Consider the following 24514-nt stretch of genomic DNA (forward strand, 5'->3'; position numbering starts at 1 on the left):
CTCCAGATCTATCAACATTACATCCCAAAATCATCGATTATCATGCATGAAAATATATTGTCTACGATTGTATTTTGTTCGTCTAGTAACCTATTTTCAATAAATCAAATGTATCAGTAATACACTCACGTATGTTCACAAGGTGATTGGTTGAAAAGACGAAACAAGAAGACGACACTCACTTCTACCGAACATGGTCCAAGATTTTGCTTTTTCACCACATTGAACACATTTCTGGTTCTCTCCATCTGGGAAAGGACCAAACCTTTCTTGGTTGAATGGAATACACAGTGATTTGGCTCCTGCTGAAGGTGCTTTTGAATCTTCCGCTGCTCCTTTGTTAGATCTACAAACAATGGTCTGACATCAGTTCTTCGCCTTTTTCTAGGATTTCGGATTGCAGTGAAGGCGGACTGAAGGCGGACTTGGGCATGATGTAAGTAGAAAAGGAGAAACAAAGGAATCGCACTCACTGGCTCTTACTTCTCTCTTTGATATCATCCTCACATTGACTACCTTCACACCAAGGTAAGACCAACACATTCTTAGCGTCAAGTGTAGGGACAACATCATCCCAATTAGTTATTGTTTTCAAACAAGCATCGAACTTTTCACTTGCTTTCTCAAGCATTGCGGATTGGATATCGTCGAGATATGATCTGACGGTGTTTGAAATATCCGCAAGGGGCATTGGGGATTTATGATTGTCATATCGACGGACTGATAGTGTGGTGTTGGCTGCGATATCTCTTGGACCAAGTTCGAGACGGAGAGGAACACCCTACCAAGTATTAGAAAAGAGTAAGCGTCCATTTCTCATTCAACATCTTTAATGCAACTCTGACGTATTTTAACTCACTCTCATCTCCCAGTCGTTGAACTTCCATCCAGGAGTATAACCTTCTCTTAAATCTGCTTTTGCTCTAATTCCAGCACCAATTAATTCTCTTTCCAGTCGCGAACAAGCATCGTAGATAGGTTGGTTTTTACCTTCACCTTTACTGAGACCTACAGGGACAATGGCAACCTGTTGTAGAGCAACTCTTGGGGGTAAGACCAAACCTTGATCATCACCATGAACCATGACCATGACACCAATAGATCTAGTAGAAAGACCCCAAGAGTTTTGATAGGCGTGAAGTCGACCTTCTGATTTATCTGGAGATTCAACTGAGATATCAAACATTTTGGAGAAATTTTGTCCCAAGTGATGTGACGTTGCTCCTTGAATACCTCTACCTGTAGTTGGAATGAAACCTTCAACAGTGGTGGTATAATCTCCTCCGGCAAATTTCTCGTTTTCAGATTTCTTTCCAGGGATGACGGGAACCGCGAGTAAATCAGTGTAGACCTTTTTGTACAGCTCGAGGATATCCATAACTTCTTTAGCGGCTTCAGCTTTGTGAAGGAATGCAGTGTGACCTTCTTGCCATAAGAACTCTCGAGTTCGGAGGAAAGGTTCTAGAAGGGAGTTTAGCGACTTGCTCCAATATGCCAAAGGTAGGGGTCAACTCACGAGGGTTTTTGAACTCCCATCGGACGACTGAATTCCATTGATTCAATTTAAGGGGGAGATCTCGATGAGAGTTGATCCATTTAGCGTAGTCTGAGCATGATTACGTCAGCATATTTCCTTGGCTGCAAATCGGGTTCCAACGCTCACAAGGGTACATAACAGTCTCAGATGTGGGTCTGATAGCGATAGGTTCGTCGAGTTCGGATTTACCTCTACATAACATGACACGTCAGCTTGTCAACCTGGGTGGGTGTGAGAAAGGGAAAGCTGACTCACGCTCGAGTGACCCAGGCTACTTCTGGAGCGAAACCTTCGATGTGATCTTTCTCCTTTTCGAGACGAGCGTTTGACACGAACATGGGGAAGTAACAATCTTGTACACCGAGCTTCTTGATTTCATCATCGAACCAGGCTAGACCAGCGATGTTAGCTTTGACTTTGTCGAAAAAATTGTCGATGAAAAGCTCACTTTGAATAGTCTGCCAAATGGAGTATGACCAAGGTCTAAGGATGTAACAACCTGAAATGTCATAGTAATCCAACATTTGACCTTTGATCAAGACCTGGCATGTCCGATTTCCATTAGCTGTTGCGCATGGATCTCAGGCCAAAAGAGAACACAAGCAAGCTGACTCACATCAGTATACCATCCGGAAAAATCTTCATCCTTCTTAAACCTAATCGCCATGTTATACTTCTCCTCATCATCTTCGGCGGCGACAGGCGTTGCTTTAGTTGGTTTCTCTTTGGGACTGTCACGTCAATGATGTCAGCTAGGCTTCATTGATAGCGTTTGAGCTGAAAAGATGATACTGACGCAGATTTAGCGGCAGGAGCACTGGGAGCAGGGGCACTTGCTTTTAATTCAGCGAAATCAACTATTTTCACACCATCACCTTGAATAAGACTGTCAAAGTAGGATTTGATATCTGATCCTTTAAGCAAGATGGTAGTGGTTGAAGTGGTCAAGTGAAGGGCATGTTGATCTTCTGATTGGGCCAAAGCTGAATCCAAGATTAAATGAAGAGTTTCAGGAATTGGAGTGGGAAGTGCTAAAGCTGATATATCATCTTTTGTAGCGGCAGAAGGGATAACTTCTTTAATCAAATCTTCTGAAGCTAATCGAAGTTCTTTCAGTTCTAATAATTTACCGATGGCGGCAGAAGGAGTTTCTGTTGTGTCTTTGGCGAGAATGAGAACAGGAGTAGGGGTAGCTGTTTTAGCTGTTTTAGGTTTAAACAACAACGTTTTCGTGAGGTTCACAGTCGATAAAGGGGGAGAAGCAATGGATAAAGAAGCTGACCATTCTGATGAACCTTTTACGGGTGAATGATTGATGACTTCAGGATGATTGATTTGAAGTTGCTTCAATCTTTCCAAGATTGTCGCGTCTGTTACCACACCTGACATTGTGACGGTGGCGCTTGATAGGTTTCTGGAGGTCGGGATACGTTTGGGTGATATAGCCTTGAATAGTTGTCGGGGTAACAAAGGCATGTAAAGGTAGAAGTGAAGATTGAGAGATGAGGATTGAGTCGAAAAGAGAAAGAAATGAAATGAGAAGAAAAGGAATCAGGAGGTTGAAACGATGAAATCCCAACCTTTTTTTTTTGGATTGGATGGGGAAAAAGAGGGGATAAGGCAGGTTACGTAATCACACATTCACCACTCTTTTATCATTTTCCGATATAAAGTGAAGTGATCATGATCTTGTGAAAGAGGAATAGATGCATCGACACTCACTACTTTGACAGAGAGATCACAGTCTATCAGTGACAACGTACGCTCAAAACAGTAGGACTCAGAGCGAACGAGAAAATAGAATAGGACTTTTATCGAAAACGGATTGGAAAAATGTCATTTACTCCATTTCGAGTCCCCCTTGTGAGACCTAGGTCATTATTACCTTCGTCGCTGTCATCGTCACTACCTCGAAATCAAATCGCTTCCCGATCAATCCATTCTTCAATACCTCGTCCATCCAATTCCACTACCAAGGCGACTTCGCATCCGACTCAACCTCATCTACAACATGCCAACCAACATCCACATCCAGCTCCTTCACAGAAAAGCGGGAAGAAAGCAAGTCCGCATATGGTCTGGTATAGGGAGATAGTTCCTGGTGAGTCGTGAAGAAAAACAAACCTCGACCTATCACTGATTCATGTTATCATCACTCCTCTCTCTATCTTACCGAACCTGAATCTCATAATCCAATGATCGGATATCCCCCCACTGTGTATACACAAACTTACTATGGAACTTGGTGATTCCACTATGGTCGACACCCGAACTATCAAACATTTCCTCGCTGCCCGTGCCCTTATACTCACCATCGATAGCAATGATACCGATATTTCTCATCTCCACTACACTTTTCCTTTCGTTATCACTCGTTCGAACTCATTTATCCCATTCCAAATCTCTGGCAGAAAGCGATCTTAGAATCGAAGAGCTCGAAACTCAATTAAGTCAATTACGTCTTGAACAGAAACGACAATTGGTTCGCGAGAAGAGAGAAAGAGAGAGAATACTTCCTTTGGTGGTGGAGAGGGTCTTACAAAGGGTCGGGGTTGTAGGTGGAGATGAAGATGAAGAAGAGAAACTTCAAGTGGAAGTGAAAGAAGTTCCAAGGTTGTTATAGACTCCTTACAGCAGGAAATACTCGTGGGCGAGATTGGCATAGCCTAAGTAGGAGAAGTGGGAGATATCGTTGGATCGAAAAGGAAGTCACACCGGATTCAGCTCAGCCTCGACTTACGTCTATAATATTGAACCAAGACTACTTTTATGTATTTATATTATATAATTTTAATCATGCAACATCACGTTCTTTGTTCACCACCTATCCTCTTGCGTGGAGGAGCAACGCACTCATTTTACATTTCCAGCTTCACAAGTGCATACAAATGACCACAGATATCCGGTCTATCCGCTGATGAGGAGTGACAGTAACAACAGAGCACCATCCTCATCCAGATCCCCCATATATTCCATTACACTTTGCCCTTTTACCGGCCATTAATTCACATTGATTCGCCTGATCTCAGAAAGGCTTGGCGGGAGCAACTTCACCACACTCAGGACACGTCCTCCATTCTTCATCTGACATCCATCTTTCGATGACAGGTTTCAGTTGAGTGTCTAAATCTGAACAGTGGAAGGTCACTTCTCTGATCTGGACGAGGGAATCGGCGTGTTTTGAAGACGGACAGAACCATTTCATCTTGTCTACACAAGATACGATCAGCCACATACCGTTCTAGATACTGTACGACATATTGCGGGGAATGTCAACTTACCGATCGCATCTCCCGGTCTAACCATTTCTAGCACTACTCCAATCGTATCCGCCACTCGTCTTGGTGAATGAGGTGTGTTGGCTGGTATAGGTTTGTACGAATCAGTCATACTTGACACACTTATGCCGTTGCGAATCACCTCTTGACGATCATTGCCTACCCTCCTCCACTCTTTCCTCCTCCCTTTCCCTCCTTCCCTCCTCTCCCCCGGGAGACCCCTTCCTTTCGTTTCCAAGTTATGAATATAACATACCTGGTAATAGATACATGTCACCTTCACCAATTATTATATCTCTGATTTTACCTTCATCCACAACTTTTAATGTCATTGCACCTTTATATTGATAGAACCATTCTTCAGTTGTATTTATATGAAAATCAACTCTTGTATTTGGTCCACCGACTATCATAACAATGAAGTTATCCCCTTTGTACATGCATTTATTTCCTACATAAAGGTGTATAAAAGATATCATTGTATCAGCCTCAAGATTGTACCCATTCGAGACAGATGTATAAATGATATGGAACTCACCAACTGGTGGTTTGAGTAAATGGTTATTCTCTTCTAACCACTTTGGAAAATTGATTGCTGGAGGTAACATCTTTTCGACGTTTCTTCCCGAGATGTTTGAGTGAAAGATTGACTTGCGATAGCGATAGAGACAAAATGGATTGGGCTCGTATCTTTTCTGATTAATCGGAATTGGTCGATCTCAGAGTATATAGCAAGATTGAGAATTCGTCGTCTTTTTACCTTTGTCATTCCGATTTCATCCACCTCCACTCGCACCTTGAAAAAGACAATAACAAATCCTGGATAACTTAAGCTTTATGATGATCGAGTCATGCAGTCGGCTCATACACTCACATAAGCATACAACATCGATATGGACCACTTCCTAACAGTCAGATATATGATTGGAATCACTTGATCGACTCGAGAAGACCTTACACAACGCTGGTGTGACTATTATGAATAATGGATTTCAGCTCGGTCACTGCCTTGAGATGGTCACCAGTATCCAGAGTTTTGCCCACATCCGAAACAGTAATTCGCATTAGACACGTCATACATTCATTATGTCGTTGTATAAGTTATGCTAAAGCCAAGCCAAAAGGCCATTATATACGATTTATTCTACCATGTAACAATACAGTACTAGGGGGGTCTGAGCTATGGAAGTCGGACTGCGAATGCTAGACAAACGAAAATGATCGATTCCTAATGATATGAGATCGGATTAGGTATCAGCTCAAACATCTAGCTGGCGCAACTTTATTTGGACGACAACGGCTTGTTTTGGATTATGCTAATGAGATGAAATGGGTATGATGATACGTCGATATGACCACAAACTTACATTACTGTACATTTCTTGGATCGCAACGTCCGTATCTTCCCAATGACACGACATGTCCGCTCTAAATCAGTGAAACGTGAATGTCAGCTTTACAATTGTGGACCTTTTGTTCAGAAATGATTGATAGTTGATTGAGACAAACTACTACTTACCGGCCCGCTTGTCCTGCATTCTCAGATATGGTAGTTGTTACCTGTATAATCATTCGAGGAACAAAGTCAGTGCGAGCACAATCAGGTAAATTGAGATTCCACCTACGATATATTTGAATCCTCTAGGTTCCATTTCCACCATACGTGATTTCACTCTCTGTAGACTACAATCAGCGTGTACATCACTTCAGAAGCGGACTATTGGCTATTGACGCTCACCTCTGATATCTCTTTGCTATAAGCTGCCATTTTCGGTTTATCGTTGGAATCCCATGATGCGTTAGTTAGCGTTTTCGTCAATAGGGTTTTGATGAATGGTCGAAGCGTGTCTGAGGGGAATCTAATCGACATGGCATATTTGCATAAGCTGTATGTCCAATGCATGAATATACTATTGCGAGTAGAGGGCATACTTTTGTCGTTGGGATGGTGAAGCCCCAGATCGATTTAATGGTATTGGAGGTGAAAGAGCTCCGTTCAGCCTGGAAGACATTGTCGAAGGGAGGATGCTCGTCTGATCGTTCAACAGATTGAGTCGTGCGTGACAATATTGATACGTGAGATGTGTGATGTATCTCGTGTACAGTTCCTCATACAAATAGTTCCATGTGAATATCACAATCGATTGGAAGCTGTTCGGAATGTCGTCTTGGAGGAATGTCAATATAATAGAATATGGACATGAATTTATTTTGTTGACCTCAACGCGTCTTAAAATGTCAACTTGAAGGGGCTCGTGATCTTTCTTCCTTCTCTTTCCCATCCCATCCATCTCAGTATAACACCATTTCTACTCATGTTCAATCCACACTGGTCAACTATAGATAGCATAGACTCGATAAATACCGAACAGCAAAACGAGTCTGATTCTCTGATCTGGTACAAGAATCCATCTAATCCATTCCCTTTTTCTCATCATTACCCTTCTTCTTCACTACATTGTTACCCATATTCACAATCAGCATCCTCGTCTTCACTCCGATCAAATCGTTCCGGGTCATCCTATTCAACTCCATCAGATACATCGACTATACGTCCTATCATAATGAGCATACCGCCGTTATCATTAGATTCATCTTGGAGGTCTGATTCACATTCACCCAGAAGAGGTAAAGATAGACAGGTAGAAGAGGTTATCTGGGATGTTCAAGGTTTACCTAATGGCTTAGCATCGAATTCCGGTCCATCACTTTTTCTCTCAGGAAGCCAAAATGAAAAAAAGAAACGAGATGATGAAGGATTGAGAGAACAACCAATGAATGTAAAAGTTCTGGCTAGATTGATGGACACTACTAAAGGGAGGGATAAAGTACTGGTGAGTGACCATCTCTATGTTTTACGTCATCTCTTCTGCACTTGGCGGCTCAGAGATCTTGGTCCTACACGATGACGGATTCAGTGAGACGATAAAATATTCTTGAACAGTTTGAGATTGAGCTCAGAAAAACGATGTACACCAAAAGGCTTTCCTATCAAGATCCGGACGTGTAGAATCGAGACAAGTAACTATGTAGGGGGTGTACGAGGATATCAAAACCTCGCTCTGATCATGGAAATCTCGCTAATCTCTTCATCTCCCTTTGCTAGAAATGTTTTCAGTATTCACTGAAAACATATGTATATCTCCTTACGTTAATAGCGAGAATACGCCCTCTATCACCATGGTTCAAATCAAATTCAAAAAGAATGAAATTGGCAATATCTGGATTATCTCTTACTAGGTGAGATAGCGAGGTTCCTTTCACGCAACCAAGCGCGATTTTAGATGAGACTATGGAGAAAGTGTTCGTTGTGACATGAGTTTACTATGACCATGTCCAGGGGGAGCGCATGAATTTTACGGAGACAGAAGGACGAGGGCGAGGGCAGGAAGGGGAGAGGAAAGGGGGGGGGGGGAGGACTAGTAGGAAAGAGTAGGCAAAAGTAGAATGCCGTATGCTAACACCTTGGTTCCCCTCTTACCAACAGAAAATGCCTACTCCTTCTTAATCCTTTACATCCCTTATCCGACCTCTTATCGCAAGAACCTATGTCACCTCGAACACTGGTCGTTCACCTTATAGACCTGTTTTCGGCACTATCAGACGATGTGTATTGTTTATATAAGTTAGGAATAGTAGGGAGACGGACAGGATTGGTTGCCGATAACTGGGCAAAGTGAGTTGAAACAACGATCACCTGAAAAAGCCCAAATTGTATCTAGCTGACTAGTTGCGTTGACGAATTGTCCTTGAATAGTCGATTTTGGTTTTTGACGACAATAATGGGATTATACAAATTACATCTAAAGACAATACCAAAAATCGCTAATTCACCGCTGTCAATCGAAAAGAGAAGATCAGATCTATCAGAAGCTAAATGGACAAATAGGAAATTGGTAGCGGATCTTGCATTTGTCTGTAAGTCAATTATTATCAACTTCCCTCGTCTTCCCACCGGAGGCCAGGTGAAAGGCTTTTGCAAGAGAGATCGTTTACACGGAGGATTATTTCCGTGTTTGGTGTACAAGGCTAATTGAATAATCGATTAATAGCGTATGACGTTTTCGAACTCAATTTCCCAATATTGGAAGAACCGATGAAATGCTTTACTGGTCTAGTGTCGGGTCTGATTAGGTGAGTTCATATTTTGGAAGCCATTCATCATAGCGAATGACCTGACACATATTTGTCGATCGTTTTGTAGTGCTTGTAAATTGTATAATCAAAATTGGGAAGCCAGTATAGGTAAAGGATAGGTGGTGATTGGATCAAAATATTGGATTGCTTGTTTTTTTTCGAATGCAATCTTAGACGCCATGTGACAAAGTATCCAGCTTGACATCCATAGAGGAAAGGATGTGCATTCCAATAAGACTGTTTGCAATACAAATCAAAGCTGGAGTCAGCATCCAGCTAATCCGCCTGCTTAGCGGGCAGCTTCGACGAGACTAAGAAGAAGGAGTGTCCACACGGATATGAGGTTCACCCCACGTGGGATCTTCTGTTCACCACCAAGCCACAACACTGATAGGAGTTACTCAATTCAGACAATGTCATCTTATAAGTTCCTCATCTTATTGGATTACTGAGGACTTACTTCGCTTAAAGATCACACTAACACATCGCGTAAAAGGTCATTGAGAAACATGTACGGTGAATAAGGTGTTTTTACGGAGTATATTCTGTTTTTCTCAGAATCCCGCTCCACGAGATGTTGGATATTACATTACGGTATACAATTGGTCAGTACGAGTACTCTACTCGTAGTCATCTCGTATGCAATCAATATAGACCAGGAACTAATCCAGATTGCATCAACCTCCGTGGGGATAAGGTAGCTTGTAAGACACCGATATCTATCGTCGGAGCCTTCAGAGTTTGGACATATCACACAGAACGCCATTCAATGTTTGTAGTTACGGCACAACGTCACTCAATATCGATATCGACAGACGGAGTAGCTTCAGATAGGAGGAATATACCGTGGCGAGTGTCCCAAATTCAGGCACAAATGAATAACAACCCGTGACCCCGTTCCATCTCTGATGCTGACAGGAACGAGTGACATCCCATCTGGCAAGATCGATCCTACTGCGAAATCGGTGAATTGATAGCATGTGATGGACATTTTCAGCACTACGAGTGCTCGCTTGCTGATTAGGTTTCGGTCGTCCGCATCTTCTCTCCACTGTGAGACACACGTAGTACTGCGATACAACTCGGTTCGTGATGTCAAGAGGGTTTGCAGTAAGAACGAAAGAATTTTCAGAGGGCAGACATAGATCATTGAGATACACTAGTGCCTTGAATACACTCAGATATTGCTCATATCTCGTGACCATATCTGATTTGAGTTGGGATCGCAATTACCTGCCAACAGATTGGATATCTCCATCATATATAACCAACCTCCTATCGATACAAAGATGTCCACAAACAACTTTGTCCTTCTGTCTATACATCAATAGATACAGCTTGAAACCCTTCCCAAACGAAATCACAAACATGACACCTACCTTCAGTCTGCTTTCACTTCTGCTGCTATCGGGAAACGCACTGGCCGGTTATATCAGCGTCTGGAACTATCAGGGGTTATACTTCTGTGGTTATGACGAAGGGACACTGCAGTCTTGCTCCATGAGTGGGGGTACAGTAATGAATGGGGATGATCCAAGTTGTCCTGATCTCCTAGGTTCTGGCTCTGGTACCGATCCCAATCTTTTCTATGAAAATACTCCCGGCTACTTTTCAGGAGGTTGCCCTTGTGGTGGGACTCTCGATTTCTACAATACTGGAAATGGATACGACGTTTACTGGAGTGGAGGAGATGGTACTCTTCTAGGTCATTGTGATGGCACAGAATACAAACAAAAGAACTGCCCGACTAGTGGATCCACAATCTACACCAGGGAATATGCCTGTCAACTCAGTGCCTGTTGTTGAAGTCTTCAAACACTTATAAAGAGGATCACAATCGGTAAGTTTTATATTCAATCCCTATCATGTCTGTTTTATATTGGAAAGATGGAACGCTAACGCCGTTGTCGTACTGTAGCTAGTCCCCTATCCGCTCTAGTCTGCAAATGAAAATCCTGTAGCTAACAATTATTTCTTTTCCGTAACAACTCTTTTGTATCATTCTTCCGCTTTTTTTTTCAGTTTGCGACCACTTCTATCAGGTTTCCGAGGGTAAATCCTTCAATTGGTTTCACACATATCCTTGTCTGCACTTAAAGTTTGATTATACATGTCCGAAATGAATGAAATGTAACTGGACTTTCTCTAGTCCAAAGGTCAGAAAAGTTATTTTCCCACGAGAATACAGCACGGCCTTTCATTGTCGCTTCACGTATCAATACAGTGTGTGAAAAGGTATAGAAGGGCACTTCGATGACAGCCACGAAGCGCGATAACGGCTTGTATGAATAGCCAGCAGAGCAACTAGCTATGGGGTAAGCCGGGAACAAAACTTGCACTACAGTATGTAGCAGAACGCTCGCTGATGGTTAAGAAAGTACCTGTACTTGCTTTCACCGTTCTAGATAAGTCACGTAGTCGAGTAAACTCCCTCCCCTTCTAGCTAATAAGTGTCAGTGCTTTATATTATCGTCTCGCGGGGTCATCCAACACGAAGCCATTCATGTATCCGGTAGTACATATTCATTTAGACAATACTATTACCGTTTTTTGGGTATCCGGTAAGATCGAGAATCTTGCGCGCCATTTTGACCACAAAGAGTCGAGAAACTTGCATGTACACTGTAATAATATGAAAAACAAAGAAACTACCTGAGTAAGTACATTTCGGGGCCTATTTGTCCTTGACATCAGAGCATCTGCACGTCCCTATTACAAGCCCTGCTGCATTCTTTTGTTCTCCTCTGCCACGGTCTCAACTTCCGTTTTGTATCCCTTGAACTTTCTCATGGGTACTTTCTTCTCGAACATCTCATCGATTTCAGCAGGAGATCTTCTCGCGACTTCAGGCAATAAGAACCATCCTATGATCGTCGATACTGTCCCCGTACCGGCGAAGAAGAATCCGGTCTTCACGTTCCATTGTACAGTAGGTCCGTTGAGCATGAGTGGAGTACAGAAACTGAAGAGGATGGCGACCATATTTGACATAGCAAGACCCCAACCTGCTGTTCTGGCTCGAAGTCTTTGCGTAGGGATCTCAGCAGCGTAGGCATATCCAATGGCCGATGCGCCCGTAGTTGTGAAGGTAGCAAGACAAGCGAAGAAGATAAGTAAGGAACCGAGAGATTTACTTGAATAATCAAAGCAACCGATGATACCAAGCGCGAGGACAGAGGCGGAGGTAATAGCGTAAGGGTAGACTGTGAGAGGTCTTCTACCGATCGAGTCAGATAAGGAAGCTGTAATGAGCATCGCGAGAAGCTGGACACATCCTAGGATGACTGTAACGAGGAAAGGATTCTTGTTTCCAGCAAGTTGGACTGAATTCGAATGTCAGCTCAAAGCATCTCAAAATGCGGCACAACAAGAAGAACTCACAGAAATAGGTTGAATAAGAATTGAAGACACTGAGACCGACGAACTGTTGGATAATCTTGGGCCAGGAGGCGATGATGAGACGAAGCAAGTTTGACCCCTGGAAAATCGCAAACGGACCTTCTTGACCTTCTCTAGCAGCAACTTGTTTCTCTGCCTCAATGGTAGCGGTCATAACAGCCTGAAAATCTTGATCAGTCAGGATCACGGGTTTTGCTAACAGTGACTTACAACTTCATCCGAGACGCTGTACCCCTCAATACGTCCATAATATCGCTGTAACATGGTACCTGCTTTGTCAAGTTTGCCTTTGCTGACGAGCCACCAAGGGGATTCAGGGAGAAGCACAAAGATGATACCCATAATTCCGAGCATAGCCCATTGAGTGTAGATGGCGTCCTTGAAATCGAGAGGGTTCTTGGCATTTAATCGGTTTAAGGCAACTCCAGCGAGAAGTTGTCCAACGCAGAACCAGCTGAAAGAGATCAGGCACATGATTAGTTATCTCTGAATTTGCTGAGAGGAATGTCGCTCACAAGGTGTAAGCATTGATAAGGAAACCCCTTAATTGTGTAGGGGCAATTTCGGCGATATAAACGGGTAAAGTTGCTTGGAGCATACCCACTCCAATACCAGAGAAGAGTTTAGCGATCAGCCAAGTTTGCCATCCTTTAACCAAACACTCGGCAATCACGCTCTATTGAAAAGGCAAATAATAAATATCAGTGATGTCCCAATGGGGACAACAGCCGAACTCACAGCTACGAGACAGAGCCATAGGATATACAAAGCTACCTTTCGGCCCAGGGCATCTGTGGCGTATTGAAGAAACTACAGAGAATCCGGGAATCTAAGCTTCAAAGGAAATTACTATATTTGCACGCCAACTTACGATTTGTCCTAGAACAGAAATTCTGGTCAGCCCAATGAAAGGCACAACAGATCGAACTACCACGTACCTATAGTCTGACCTGCACTTTGTATCCCTCCCCAAGAAGAGACATATGTGCCCAAAATAGCACCCTTGGCGTCGTGAGGCATGATGGCGATGAAACCTTTGTTTGAGACGATACCACCGTTCAAATTTACCTCTACGCGCTCTTTTCGTATCAGACGACGCGTGCTCTTCTGGACGATCGACATCACTCACGATAGCCTTCAAGGGAAGCGGCAAATGCGGCTGCCATGGCTACAAAGGCGATCCTCTTATTTTGTTTGACAGATGCCCAAATCCCCATGTCGTCAAATTGAGACCTCATTTGTACCTGACCTCCTTTGGACATTGTTCTTCGAATCTCTTCGGCCGTTTGAAGGTGATCATTGTGAACCAATTCGTTGTCCTTCTCGTTCATGCCGAGAGAGACTGGGACGATATCATGATGTTGCTGAGGTGACTGTTGAGCCATTTTGGGCGAAAGACTAAACTGTTTTCTGCACTCGTTGAGAGATGATCGGTGTCGGGGAGCGCAATCGATTACCGCTTTATATATACATGGACAAATCTCTCGACCGTATATCATATGACTGCACGGTCTCATGTACTCAAACTTTCCCGTGAGGGGCGGGGCACAGTGAATCACGGTACAACATTAAAGCGGATGTCGTGCGTATTCTCAAAAAACTTGTGGTGCTCCTTTATGTGGCCTGGGTTTCCTCATCGGCACCATGAGCTATTCAACGAGACGGGGTTAGTCAGGCGTCTGCGTCTGCGTCCGGTAGTCCGGTGCCTGCACAGGTGCGCAGATTACGAGGTTCCTACTGCACAACCGCTCCCGGCGCGAAAGGCTATATTAGAGTACTGGACAGATGTACAAACCCCTTACAGCTATAGCTTGGCATCTGTGACGTTTTTTTGTTTATTTTTAAACATCTCTCAAAACGCCTCTTAACGTAAGAATGACGAGAGGATCTCATCAGCTGAATTTACTTTCACATGTATTTCGGTCGGTTTATCATTCATCCTGTTGCATCGGATATCCGGTCCGACTCTGTTCGTGTACTGGCGTAATTACCCATTACACGAGGTAAGGTTGGCTTATTTTCGGCATCATTGTCTTGCTTGCCTGCAGTATTGTCGTGTTGCCGCCGACAATTCATGACTAGACTGGATGATGTGATGGCACAATTGCTGCAGTGATCTAAAAACACGAGGGGTGTTACGATGAATCTGAATGCTGAGAAGTCAAAGACCGCTTCAAGTAACTGGGATGCAAAGACATGGTTCCAAATGAGAGCGGGCCAATCCATACGCAAAAATCTACCAGGGTCAATACAAAAAGTGCAAAGAATCCACCAAACCATGCTTCTCTTCCTTTCCGTTGGGCAGCTGGCTGATAACTTCGATAGCCTTGAGTAATGTAAGATTGACTCGCTTACCATCTCCCTCTTTGGCCCATGAGACAGTAGCCACGTTGTCTTTACCAAGAGCTACCTTGACTCCTAAATTCTCGGAAAGCCCCAAACGAGGTTTGAAAAGAATCTTGCTACACCCAGCAGCGATAGGCTGTACACCAGCTACTTGAGTGCAGTATTCATATATGGGAACGCTGCCCCAAGCGTGACAATCCGATCTCTGACGTACATCGTCTTCCTCCCATGTTGTCAGATTGTTATCCAACATTCGCCTCCACGGGATCCAAGCAGTCGAATAGTAATCTTCATATACTTTGTCACCAGCTTTGGCAAACGCTCGAAGTGCGTAAAACATCATAACATAAGAACACTTGGAGAATCTTGCATCCGAGAACGCTTGAGTCAGAAGCCTCTGCGCTTCTTCCGCTGGAGGAACACCAGCAAGGACAGCAAATACTTGGCAATGTTGGGAATAAGCAAGATCATCTGCAATATCCGCCGTAGAGTCGGTGAAAAATTGTCCATCATAGCAATGCTTTTTGATTGCCTTTCTAAGAGATTGTGCCCGGATCTCGTATTCTTCAGCATTGCCAGATCTGCCCACTTGTCGTAGAAGCTTGGCGGCTTCTCCAAGTACGTAAGCGTAAAGCAAACTGAGATAAGTATGTCTATTACTCTTCCTCCCCGAGCTTGGAACGCCCTTATCGGGATGTTCATCTGTTGCACCCCACGTAGTGACCCAATCACAGTATTGCCAAACATCCTCACTGATACCACTAACGAGACCGAGCTCATCGATGTGTTGGTCGAAGAATTCGAAGACCCCGTCGATCCTGGGTACAAAGGATCGAGAGTAGGCTGTATCACCAAAGAAAAGATAGTGATCGCAGATCTGCAATATCCAATAAAGCGAAAACCCGGCAATGATTTGAGGTACATGAGAGGGGAACCGAGATTGTGTGAGACCCTCGGGAGTTATGGAAGCGGCGTAATTTGTGATAGCTTGTCGCATGAGACGATCATCACCGGAGATCAGGAAGTGAAATAGACCAACAGATCGACTGTCTCCAGAATATCTGATAGCTAGAGATCAGCCATGATAGGTGTGCTGGGAGAAAGATTACTTACTGAAGCTGTTCGTAAAAAGGACAGTCTGAATATCCGTCAAACATACAATTTCTCAGTGTTCTGATCGACACATCCCAGATTCTTTCACTATAATCGTCTCCCGGTTCTTTCCAACTTCCTTTGACAGCTAACGGATAATTTACTTGTGTTGCTTCGAATGACACAAGCTCTACAGGGTTCTCACCAACACTAATGTCAAAGCGTATCAGTCGGAATGTTCGAAACCAGAACGGTTCGTACGAGGTAGACTTTCCAGCCGGGATGTCCAAGACTACCTCATCGTAAGGACCAAGAAGGAGTCCGTTCTTAGAGTCCGTCCGGTTCGCTTTGGTACGTAACCAAGGATACATTCGCGGTTCCAATTCATAGCCTTCCGAGTAAGTCAATTTCAGTTTAATTTGCGTATCTTCTTTCGCCTTGAATGTCCATCGAGTGAATGCGGTAGAATGTACATCCGCCTGAATATCAAGCTTGTGCTCAGTAGAGGGTAAGAGAGTGAGACTTCTGTTGCCAGAGAGATAGGAAGTCCAGTCGTCATTAGAGGTTGTACTATGAGCGTTTTGGATAGAGTTCACTGATACTGGCGAACTCTCTGGCATGGGTATGGCACGGGGTTGCAAACGCCAAGGAGCGAGCTCTCCATTCAATGTTTTGAAAGAGTATGGAATCGGTGTCACAGAGTTATTGATAGCCGTAGGAGAGACTCGTTCGTTGATCTACAATCATATCAGTCGCAATATCTGTGAAAGTCAAAATAGTGACTTACATGAAGGAACACGTCATCCACCAGACCCGTTGGATACTGCCTGCTTTCATCTACAACAGCAGACCATCCTTTGGCCGACTTCAAATCCACATCTCCAGCGGTACCAATAATAGTAAAACCAGGAAATGTTGTTCTCTCAAAAGGCATACCACCTCGAGATCCGGCGAAGTATCTAATTACCAAGAACTCAATGTCATTCTTCCCCTCTCGCAACCACGGAGCGATGTCCAGGCTATCATAGTACCATATAGTGGAATGACCTTTCGAAGGTCCAACAGCTACTCGAGACCCATTTACGAAAAGCTTGTATCTGGTATCGGCAGAAAAGTGGAGGATAGCCTCGTCAGGAATGGAGTGAAGGTCGAATCTGCGAGTAAAAGAGACCAATCGTGCGGCTGTACTGATTATCGACGAGTCAACCCAGTTGGGTACCCATACCCAGTTGGCTTGGAGGGAATTGATAGTCTAGGTACATAAGGCATTTTAGCACGTCTATCGAGGGCAACTTCCCCCAGTGACTCACCTTTTGCACGCCAAGAGATTCCATGTCGCTGCTACTTCCTGGTATTCAGATGGACAGCCACTCTGAGCCTTGTGCGAAAGACTTCAAGAGAAAACGTTGCCATTCTGCGTGCTATCTGTCTGTCGATGTCATAAATAACTTCAAATCCAGAAATTATGTTGAATGGACCAAGTTGCCGGTCCGAGGGTGACTTAGTGGAGTTGAGCTTGACCCTGACGGCTTAAGAACGTGCCGATCGGGAAAACCACGGTGTCACGTTGACATTCCCAAATGAAAAATTGAAGGGAAACTCTACCATTTGTTGGATTGTTTACCACAAATGAGAAACCACCCGAGGCAGTGCTGCCAGAGTTCCCACTCGTCCTCCTCACAGCTCTAACAATGAGCGAGACCGTCGTCAACAACAGGGAAGTAGCCCCCTTCCGACGTGTCGTTACTTCACACGCGGGCACCGACAAGGACGGCAGTCATGTCATTCTTCACGACGATAATGTCATCCTACGACCGGTTTTGGGTGGAAATGCACATGTATCACCGCTCTATTCATCGTCAGACATCCCGAGCACCAATCCTCACGTAATCAGCGCAGAACATATCACTCAAGCAGTGGCCAATGTTCCAGGAGTCGTTCTTCCAGGAGGCACAAATGGTCAAATCACAGACCTTGCCCCAAACTTTCGTGTCAATATGCATCGAACATCTTCCATCGACTACAATGTTTTCTTACAAGGCAGTGCTTGGTTGATTGTCCCGGATGGAAATGAAGGAGAAACAAGAACAGAGATGAAAGCCGGGCAGATCGCTGTACAGACTGGTACCATACATGCATGGGAAGCTGGACCAGAAGGCGCTCGCTGGGTTACTGTAGTCATAGCAGCTCTACCTGTAGAGAAGGACGGGAAGAAGTTTGAAGACGTTGATTTTTGAGTTAATTCGGAATAGGATATGTGGGAAAGAGCAAACAAATCAAATTTCAGGCGGGACTATCTGTGAATTACTGGACCGAATATGACAAACATGCAATAGATACTTCCTTACTTAGACAGACCTGTATACAATCGTATCCGACATGCATGATTGATCTCAAAGTTGCGTTATGTACATCTGACAGCAGAGCTGAGGAATGGAATGGAATGGACATATGCTCAGGGACATTCGGAGCTCCCTTGTACATGTTACGCACAGTCCGCCTACCCCGTTGAGCCCAAATATTCCGCGCCAAAACTGGCATTTCATCTTTCAATTTACATCTGTTTCGCTTTGTACATTGATCAACTAGAATATCCTAAAGACCTCTCAAGATGCCAAAGATACCTACCGAAAGGTCACCTTCCATCTCCAGCGCACGTAGAGAGTCCATGTCTACACCTCTATCGATAACATGCATTGTTTGCCGACAGAAAAAAATCAGTAAATTCATTCGGACAATCATCTCCCCGTGATTCATCGCTGATGTCTGAAACACAGAATGCGATAGCCATAAGCCAACGTGTCTCAACTGTAGCAAGGATCCGTCTGCGTGTCATTATCCGCCGAAGCTGAAGCCAGGATTGAGACCAGGTACAGGATTGGAGATGATAAAGCGTGTTGGTGAGTTTGTCAATACTGATAGTCGAAAATTCCTACTCCAGCAAAAACTAACCTTCGAGCAGAGATTCTGGAGGATCGCATAGAAACATACGAAGCACGACTAGCAGAGCAAGAAGCACGTCTTGCACAGATACAAAGATCCGGTCCCTCTTTCTCGTATGACTCTGCACAAACGCCGTTTCATGATCCCTTCCTGCAATCGACTCAGTCAGATATCTTAAACTCTTTGGTCCAGGGAACTGGATCCACCACCCAGAACAATTTGAGTTCTTTACCCACCAATATATCTAATCCTTCTCTACATTCCGTTCCGATGCCTACCGACCCAAGTCCATCTATTCCCTTTGACCCAACTACGATCAACATATCCGCATCACCAGGACTGAATATAGCCTCACCCTCCTCATTTCTCGACCCTCACATACTACCCGCAGATGACATCGTTCGTGACCTCTTAAGCTTGTATTTTATTCACATTCACCCTTGGGCTCCTATCTTATCTCCTACTATGCCCGAGTTCAAGCCTCCATGGACCATAGTACACCATGCCATTGTGGTAGTAACTCTGCGACTGTCAAATGATCCTCGACTCCTCGGTACAAAAGATCTTGTCAAGAAGAGAGCGAAGCAGCACGTCTTGACTCATGCTGTGGAATCTACATCAATATCCTCAGTCCAAGCCCTTGCCCTACTGGCTCTCGACTTGATTGGATCAGAGCAAGGTCCGAGCAGCTGGGGCATATTGGCACTTCTCACTAGATCTGCTGTTCATCTTGGTTTAGCAAAAGAGGAGGAAACCTCCTCATGGGCGGGACCCGCACCAGTACCTGGTCTGAGTAGAACGAGCATTATACCTCCATCCACCAGCTGGCACGAAGACGAATCAAGACGGCGGCTTTTCTGGTTGATCTTTTGTTTGGATAGATACGCGTGTGTAGCGACTGGATGGGATTTTGCCTTGCCTGACTTTGAGATCAAACGGCGTCTGCCTTGTTCCGATGCGATGTGGGCTCGAGCTGTGAGTGTTTCAAAGGTTCTTCCGTATTCTGTGTGAGGCCAGAGTCATCTGTTACTGCCTACCCATCCATTTCAACATATTATGGCAGGCTGAACAGCTAAATGTAAGGTCTCAAGCGATACTTGCTAATCTCATCGCTTAGGAATGGCATCAGAGCCCCTCTTTCCGTTCAATTTTCCAGCGAGAAAGTATCTATTTTGATCTGGATGATGTTAGCCCTATGGCGTATCTCGTTGAGGCGCTGGATTATCTAGGCCGGGCACATACATTGCAGACTCAAATGCTTGAGCCCGGAGATTCTCGTGGGATGGAGGAGAGAAAGGAGAAAGTTACGGGGCTCACAAATACGACTAAAAGGTGGTTTGCAAATGCTCCTTTAGACAGGATTGATCAACCTGGGATGAGATTAATGATTGTGAGTATACCGCCGAATAGCCAATTTGTACATCACTGATGCAGACCAATAGCAAGCAGCGTATCATGCGTGAGTCGTATATGTCATGAACGAGCTGACAAATAGAACTCTCCTGAAATTGAATGGTTATCACGCATATCCCGCGATGTCTAACGGAGAACCTCAGGAACCTTATGTGTCAATCTGTCTTGACTCAGCCAGGTCAATGGCTGGCCTGGCGAATGGCGCTCGACATATAGGCTGGAGTACAGCTTCGACTCCGGTCTTCATCTGGGGATGTTGGGTTGCCGCACGGGTTCTATTTGGTCAGTCTGTCACTGCACTACATTTAGCAGTGTATTGATATTTCTCGTGTAGTCCATGCCTTCTTGAATGGCCAAACACAGCCGGACGACGATTTCAACACTATTGTGGCAACGCTGAAAGAGCAAGCTCAATTTTGGAGTCTCGCAAGTAAGTGCTATCTCAGGCTAGCCTTGTTTCGTGTTCAACACTAATAATACCTCTAGATCAATATGTGAAATTACTAGAACGAGCTAAACGTAAATGGCTCAATTCGCTCTCCGGTCCCACCAATTCAAGCAGTCTCCCCGACGCAATTCATGCGCTTCTTGATTTCAAAAGAACCGCTTATTCTGCAGTAACGACTAACATCCAGGAAACACCTTTTGCTACTCCCCCAGAGCCTCATTTGGCTCATCTACCCGCATGGGCGGTACAACCTGGTCTGGGAGATTTGTACTCTTGGTTCGATCTACCAGCTGGTCTCTTCCAGGCAGATTCGATGTGATGTACCAGTCTTATCATATGACAGACTCCTCTATGGTTTGCTCTGGAAAATTGTAAAAGATGACTGTCGATGCACTTATTCTGCAGCGAGTCGAAACACTTCATACTCTTTCTGCTCGTTTTATAGATGGATCTCAATGTGTGTATTGTGATCTGACATTACTGTTTGACGACGATCGTAGACCATGTTGGTGCGCTGTAGATGAAGGTGATTCTTCATTGTGTTAGACGTTGTTGTTTTCACCTGAACTTAAAATAGCCAAGGACAAGGGACATGAGCGGTGTAGGCAGCATTTGCTTGTGAATTCCACCGACACGACTGCATAAATCAGAATTCATGCTATGAAATTGTGGGGCATGCAGGTCCCAAATGGCTATATACTCTGCACTGATGCTTTCCCTTCGAATCTCCCAAGACATACAGAGCCCACATCTCACACGGCATCGGGGATGTTTTGGGGTTGAATTTCCTCGGGTTTCTCATTGGCATATCCGATGCCTTTTGCAGGCTTGAAAAACGCGGAGTACGGTACCAAGTCTGCGTTAGGGTTGAGCTCCAAACCAAATCCGGGCTCGTCAGTAAGATTTACTCTTCCATTAACGGGGAGGACTTCGTTGGTGAAAAGATTACCAAATGAAGGCCAGACAGTGTGTCCATCGGGTGAGTTTGCCTTCACGCGGATGTCAGTCTGAGTGATTCTCATTGCGAGCAGAGTGTACTTACGATATATTCACAGAAGTCGGAGTTGGGGAAACTCATGATAGCATGGAAAGAATAAGGACCAGAGCCATGAGGGACGACGGGGATGTCATAAGCGGCAGCCATACTGATTAATTGAATCAGTCTTTGAATCCCGTGATCCTTTGAACGATGAGAAACTTACGACGCAACCTTGATCAACTCGGTCAAACCACCAAGCCACATGACATCGGGTTGGAGAATGTCAATAGATCGATCCTCGATGAGCTTCCGGAAACCATACTTGGAGTATTCGTGTTCTCCGGTGGTGAATAGGATATGAGGGAAGGCCTTCTTAAGGGTTCTGTGCCCATCAAAGTCATCGGGGTGCAGTACTTCTTCCCACCAATGAATTGCAACACCAGCATCTTCGACAGCCTGAGATACAATGTCAGATATCGTCGCTGCTTTCAGCTGAAATACGAAGACTCACTTTGACTAATCTCAAGGTGTAAGGAACAGTAAGAGACATCCAACAGTCAACCATGATGGGATAATCAGGTCCTACTTCATCTCTCTTGCTCTTAAGGAAGGCAACATTCTTTCGGATACCTTCTTCACCATCTGGAGGACCATGGGGAAGAGGGACTTTGCTACCCCAGAAACCGAGTTTCTTTGCGGAAGCACTCTGAGGACCTGTGAGATAAAGAGGGATATCTTTTTTGGTTCGACCCCCAATCATCTTGTAGATGGGTTCGCCTCGAATTTTACCTTGCAAGTCCCACAGAGCAAGATCGACAACTGAAATGGCAGCAAGAGGAAGACCTATTCATGCAATTTTCGTTAGTGGAATTGTAGAAGTGTGGGTGTGGAAAGATGCCAACGTACCCTTTCTTCCGTAGAACATGGAAGCTTTGAACATTTGATCCCAGATCATGTTGGTATCTCTAGGATCTTGACCAACTACGAATCTTGCAAAATGCTCTTCAATCAGCCAACAAGCAGGGGGTCCACCGAATCCAGTAGCGTAACCAACAGTACCATCGGTAGCGGTCAATTTTACTGCAATGTTTGACATCAATCCCTGTACTACGTTTTGCGCCAGTCGCCTTCAAATTAAACTCACCGAAAAGACTTCCGAGCACTCCGATACCCCACTTGGCACGGGACTCCCTCCAGTCAGGGTATGAATGCATAGGGCATGATATATCACCTTGGATGACTAAAGAATGGTCAGTAACCATTCTACGCGACAATGACATCTAGTGGATAGTGGACCTACTCCAATGGCCTTTTCCTTGTCTATTTGGTGCAAGAGCATCAGTACAGACTTCAAATGTTCATATAACATGTCCGCTCACCGGTGATAATCTCCTCCAGACCCTTGGGCACTGGGGATGAAGGTCTCAAGTTTAGCCTAGCAGGTTTTTGTGTTACATCAGCAATGGAGTTCGCGATGTTGCAACGATATAGCCTTACGATTTTGGGCCACTCCTTAGGCATCTTGTATATTCTTAGATTGTTTCTTCGGTGGTGTTCAAGAAGCTCAGATACACAAACGATAAAGAAGAAAGATATAAGCTTGATTTGTTTCCCACTTTAAGAGCGTCAACTGCCCGGTGTTTCTTCCCACCGGTTTCCTCGGAACCTATCACCGGTAGTGAAAGGAAACTAGAGGATACCCTTTCCGCACGGGACAATAGTTGTCCCGTTGGACGCGTTCAACCGTCTCTCGGCCATTGCACTACATAGCCTAATTTCAGCGTGCGTGGAAACTTTCAAACTCAGTACAAGGTGTATCATAAACAGCGAACTCTTACCTTGAAGGTTACCCGGATCTCATTGATTCAATCACCAATCTAGCAAACTTCCAATCAAGTGAGATGTCCTTCGGTCTTTTGAAAGGAAAAGTCGTCGCTGTCACTGGGTGCTCAACAGGGATTGGCAGGGCCATAGCTATAGGTGAGTGGAACATGAAACTTAGCTAGCTTCGTCCTTATACACGCCTTACTCTATGTACCGTATCTGACATCCAAACAACTATAGGTGCTGCGAGGAACGGGGCCAATGTAATCCTCCATCATCTGGGCGATTCTACTAGAAAAGATATAGAAGGAGTGGAAGCGGAATGCTCAAGACTCGGTGCAAAAACAGTTATAGTACCTGGAGATATTGCGGAACCCTCTACTGCATCTGCTGTAAGTGCAAGTTAAGTTGATCGTATATATCTCGCTTAGACAACACAACCTCAGATCGTTGAAGCAGGTGTGGCCTCGTTCTCCCGTATTGATGTCCTTGTTTCAAATGCCGGTATCTGCCCCTTCCATAAATTCCTAGACCTCCCTCATTCTTTATGGAAGCGGGTCCAGGACGTCAACTTGAACGGTGCTTTCTACGTTGTCCAAGCTGTGGCCAACCAAATGGCGGTACAAGAACCCAAGGGTGGATCTATCGTAGCTATCAGCAGTATTTCTGCATTGATGGGAGGAGGAGAACAGTGTCACTATACACCGACTAAAGCGGGTATCAAGAGTCTCATGGAAAGTTGTGCGATTGCTCTTGGACCGATGGGTATTAGGTGTAATTCGGTTCTTCCTGGTGAGTGTCCTGTTGCCCTGAGCGTCAGAAACTTCCTGAAATCCCGCTCATCTTCGCTCTTGTAGGCACTATTGAAACGGATATCAACCGCGAGGATCTTGCAAATCCCGAGAAACGTGCCGATCAGGTCAGACGTGCGCCTCTTGGCCGACTTGGTGAGCCAGAAGATCTAGTAGGACCTGTACTCTTCTTTGGTAGTGATTTGAGCAAGTACTGTACTGGTGCTAGCGTTCTGGTCGACGGTGGAATGGCCATCTCCCTTCAATAGCCTGACTTTGTGACCTCGTAGTCCTGTAGGCAAATTCAACAGAATTTAGACAATGGTT

At 44.6% G+C, this 24514-nt stretch overlaps 11 protein-coding genes across 11 annotated transcripts; 5 read left to right on the forward strand and 6 right to left on the reverse strand.

Moving 5' to 3' along the window:
• Positions 1-82: 82 nt before the first annotated feature.
• On the reverse strand, positions 83-2926 carry IL334_004441 (proline-tRNA ligase; the record flags this gene model as incomplete). The annotated part of the gene is made up of 10 exons (XM_062936158.1): positions 83-90; positions 183-346; positions 474-781; positions 860-1461; positions 1517-1606; positions 1664-1728; positions 1793-1928; positions 1986-2079; positions 2154-2268; positions 2334-2926. The coding sequence occupies 10 exons, from the start codon at positions 2924-2926 to the stop codon at positions 83-85; spliced, it is 2175 nt and encodes a 724-aa protein (XP_062792209.1).
• A 444-nt stretch (positions 2927-3370) lies between these two features.
• IL334_004442 (uncharacterized protein) lies at positions 3371-4160 on the forward strand (the record flags this gene model as incomplete). Its single annotated transcript, XM_062936159.1, has 2 exons — positions 3371-3638; positions 3859-4160. The coding sequence occupies 2 exons, from the start codon at positions 3371-3373 to the stop codon at positions 4158-4160; spliced, it is 570 nt and encodes a 189-aa protein (XP_062792210.1).
• A 402-nt stretch (positions 4161-4562) lies between these two features.
• On the reverse strand, positions 4563-5423 carry IL334_004443 (3-hydroxyanthranilate 3,4-dioxygenase; the record flags this gene model as incomplete). The annotated part of the gene is made up of 4 exons (XM_062936160.1): positions 4563-4747; positions 4819-4899; positions 5072-5266; positions 5354-5423. 4 exons carry the CDS (start codon positions 5421-5423, stop codon positions 4563-4565), a joined length of 531 nt encoding a protein of 176 aa, XP_062792211.1.
• Positions 5424-5995: 572 nt separating this feature from the next.
• Positions 5996-6827, reverse strand: IL334_004444 (uncharacterized protein; the record flags this gene model as incomplete). Its single annotated transcript, XM_062936161.1, has 6 exons — positions 5996-6043; positions 6183-6243; positions 6335-6375; positions 6441-6491; positions 6554-6674; positions 6748-6827. The coding sequence occupies 6 exons, from the start codon at positions 6825-6827 to the stop codon at positions 5996-5998; spliced, it is 402 nt and encodes a 133-aa protein (XP_062792212.1).
• A 552-nt stretch (positions 6828-7379) lies between these two features.
• On the forward strand, positions 7380-9071 carry IL334_004445 (uncharacterized protein; the record flags this gene model as incomplete). Its single annotated transcript, XM_062936162.1, has 6 exons — positions 7380-7649; positions 7922-8055; positions 8303-8491; positions 8573-8733; positions 8868-8949; positions 9020-9071. The coding sequence occupies 6 exons, from the start codon at positions 7380-7382 to the stop codon at positions 9069-9071; spliced, it is 888 nt and encodes a 295-aa protein (XP_062792213.1).
• A 2593-nt stretch (positions 9072-11664) lies between these two features.
• On the reverse strand, positions 11665-13736 carry IL334_004446 (uncharacterized protein; the record flags this gene model as incomplete). The annotated part of the gene is made up of 8 exons (XM_062936163.1): positions 11665-12275; positions 12334-12511; positions 12562-12805; positions 12867-13027; positions 13090-13161; positions 13223-13230; positions 13290-13430; positions 13481-13736. 8 exons carry the CDS (start codon positions 13734-13736, stop codon positions 11665-11667), a joined length of 1671 nt encoding a protein of 556 aa, XP_062792214.1.
• An 860-nt stretch (positions 13737-14596) lies between these two features.
• IL334_004447 (uncharacterized protein) lies at positions 14597-17123 on the reverse strand (the record flags this gene model as incomplete). Its single annotated transcript, XM_062936164.1, has 4 exons — positions 14597-15758; positions 15811-16526; positions 16577-17041; positions 17100-17123. The coding sequence occupies 4 exons, from the start codon at positions 17121-17123 to the stop codon at positions 14597-14599; spliced, it is 2367 nt and encodes a 788-aa protein (XP_062792215.1).
• Positions 17124-17480: 357 nt separating this feature from the next.
• On the forward strand, positions 17481-18026 carry IL334_004448 (uncharacterized protein; the record flags this gene model as incomplete). Its single annotated transcript, XM_062936165.1, has 1 exon — positions 17481-18026. One exon carries the CDS (start codon positions 17481-17483, stop codon positions 18024-18026), a length of 546 nt encoding a protein of 181 aa, XP_062792216.1.
• A 374-nt stretch (positions 18027-18400) lies between these two features.
• IL334_004449 (uncharacterized protein) lies at positions 18401-20912 on the forward strand (the record flags this gene model as incomplete). The annotated part of the gene is made up of 8 exons (XM_062936166.1): positions 18401-18509; positions 18567-18689; positions 18752-19707; positions 19850-20122; positions 20175-20191; positions 20324-20427; positions 20480-20575; positions 20632-20912. The coding sequence occupies 8 exons, from the start codon at positions 18401-18403 to the stop codon at positions 20910-20912; spliced, it is 1959 nt and encodes a 652-aa protein (XP_062792217.1).
• A 433-nt stretch (positions 20913-21345) lies between these two features.
• Positions 21346-23093, reverse strand: IL334_004450 (uncharacterized protein; the record flags this gene model as incomplete). Its single annotated transcript, XM_062936167.1, has 9 exons — positions 21346-21582; positions 21636-21738; positions 21796-22028; positions 22084-22415; positions 22479-22652; positions 22717-22812; positions 22873-22892; positions 22952-23007; positions 23070-23093. 9 exons carry the CDS (start codon positions 23091-23093, stop codon positions 21346-21348), a joined length of 1275 nt encoding a protein of 424 aa, XP_062792218.1.
• Positions 23094-23473: 380 nt separating this feature from the next.
• Positions 23474-24456, forward strand: IL334_004451 (uncharacterized protein; the record flags this gene model as incomplete). The annotated part of the gene is made up of 4 exons (XM_062936168.1): positions 23474-23552; positions 23637-23788; positions 23843-24188; positions 24254-24456. 4 exons carry the CDS (start codon positions 23474-23476, stop codon positions 24454-24456), a joined length of 780 nt encoding a protein of 259 aa, XP_062792219.1.
• Between the last annotated feature and the right edge of the window lie 58 nt (positions 24457-24514).

The sequence above is a fragment of the Kwoniella shivajii genome, chromosome 5 (genome assembly GCF_035658355.1).
Source record: "Kwoniella shivajii chromosome 5, complete sequence".
NCBI classification, from domain to species: Eukaryota; Fungi; Basidiomycota; class Tremellomycetes; order Tremellales; family Cryptococcaceae; genus Kwoniella; species Kwoniella shivajii.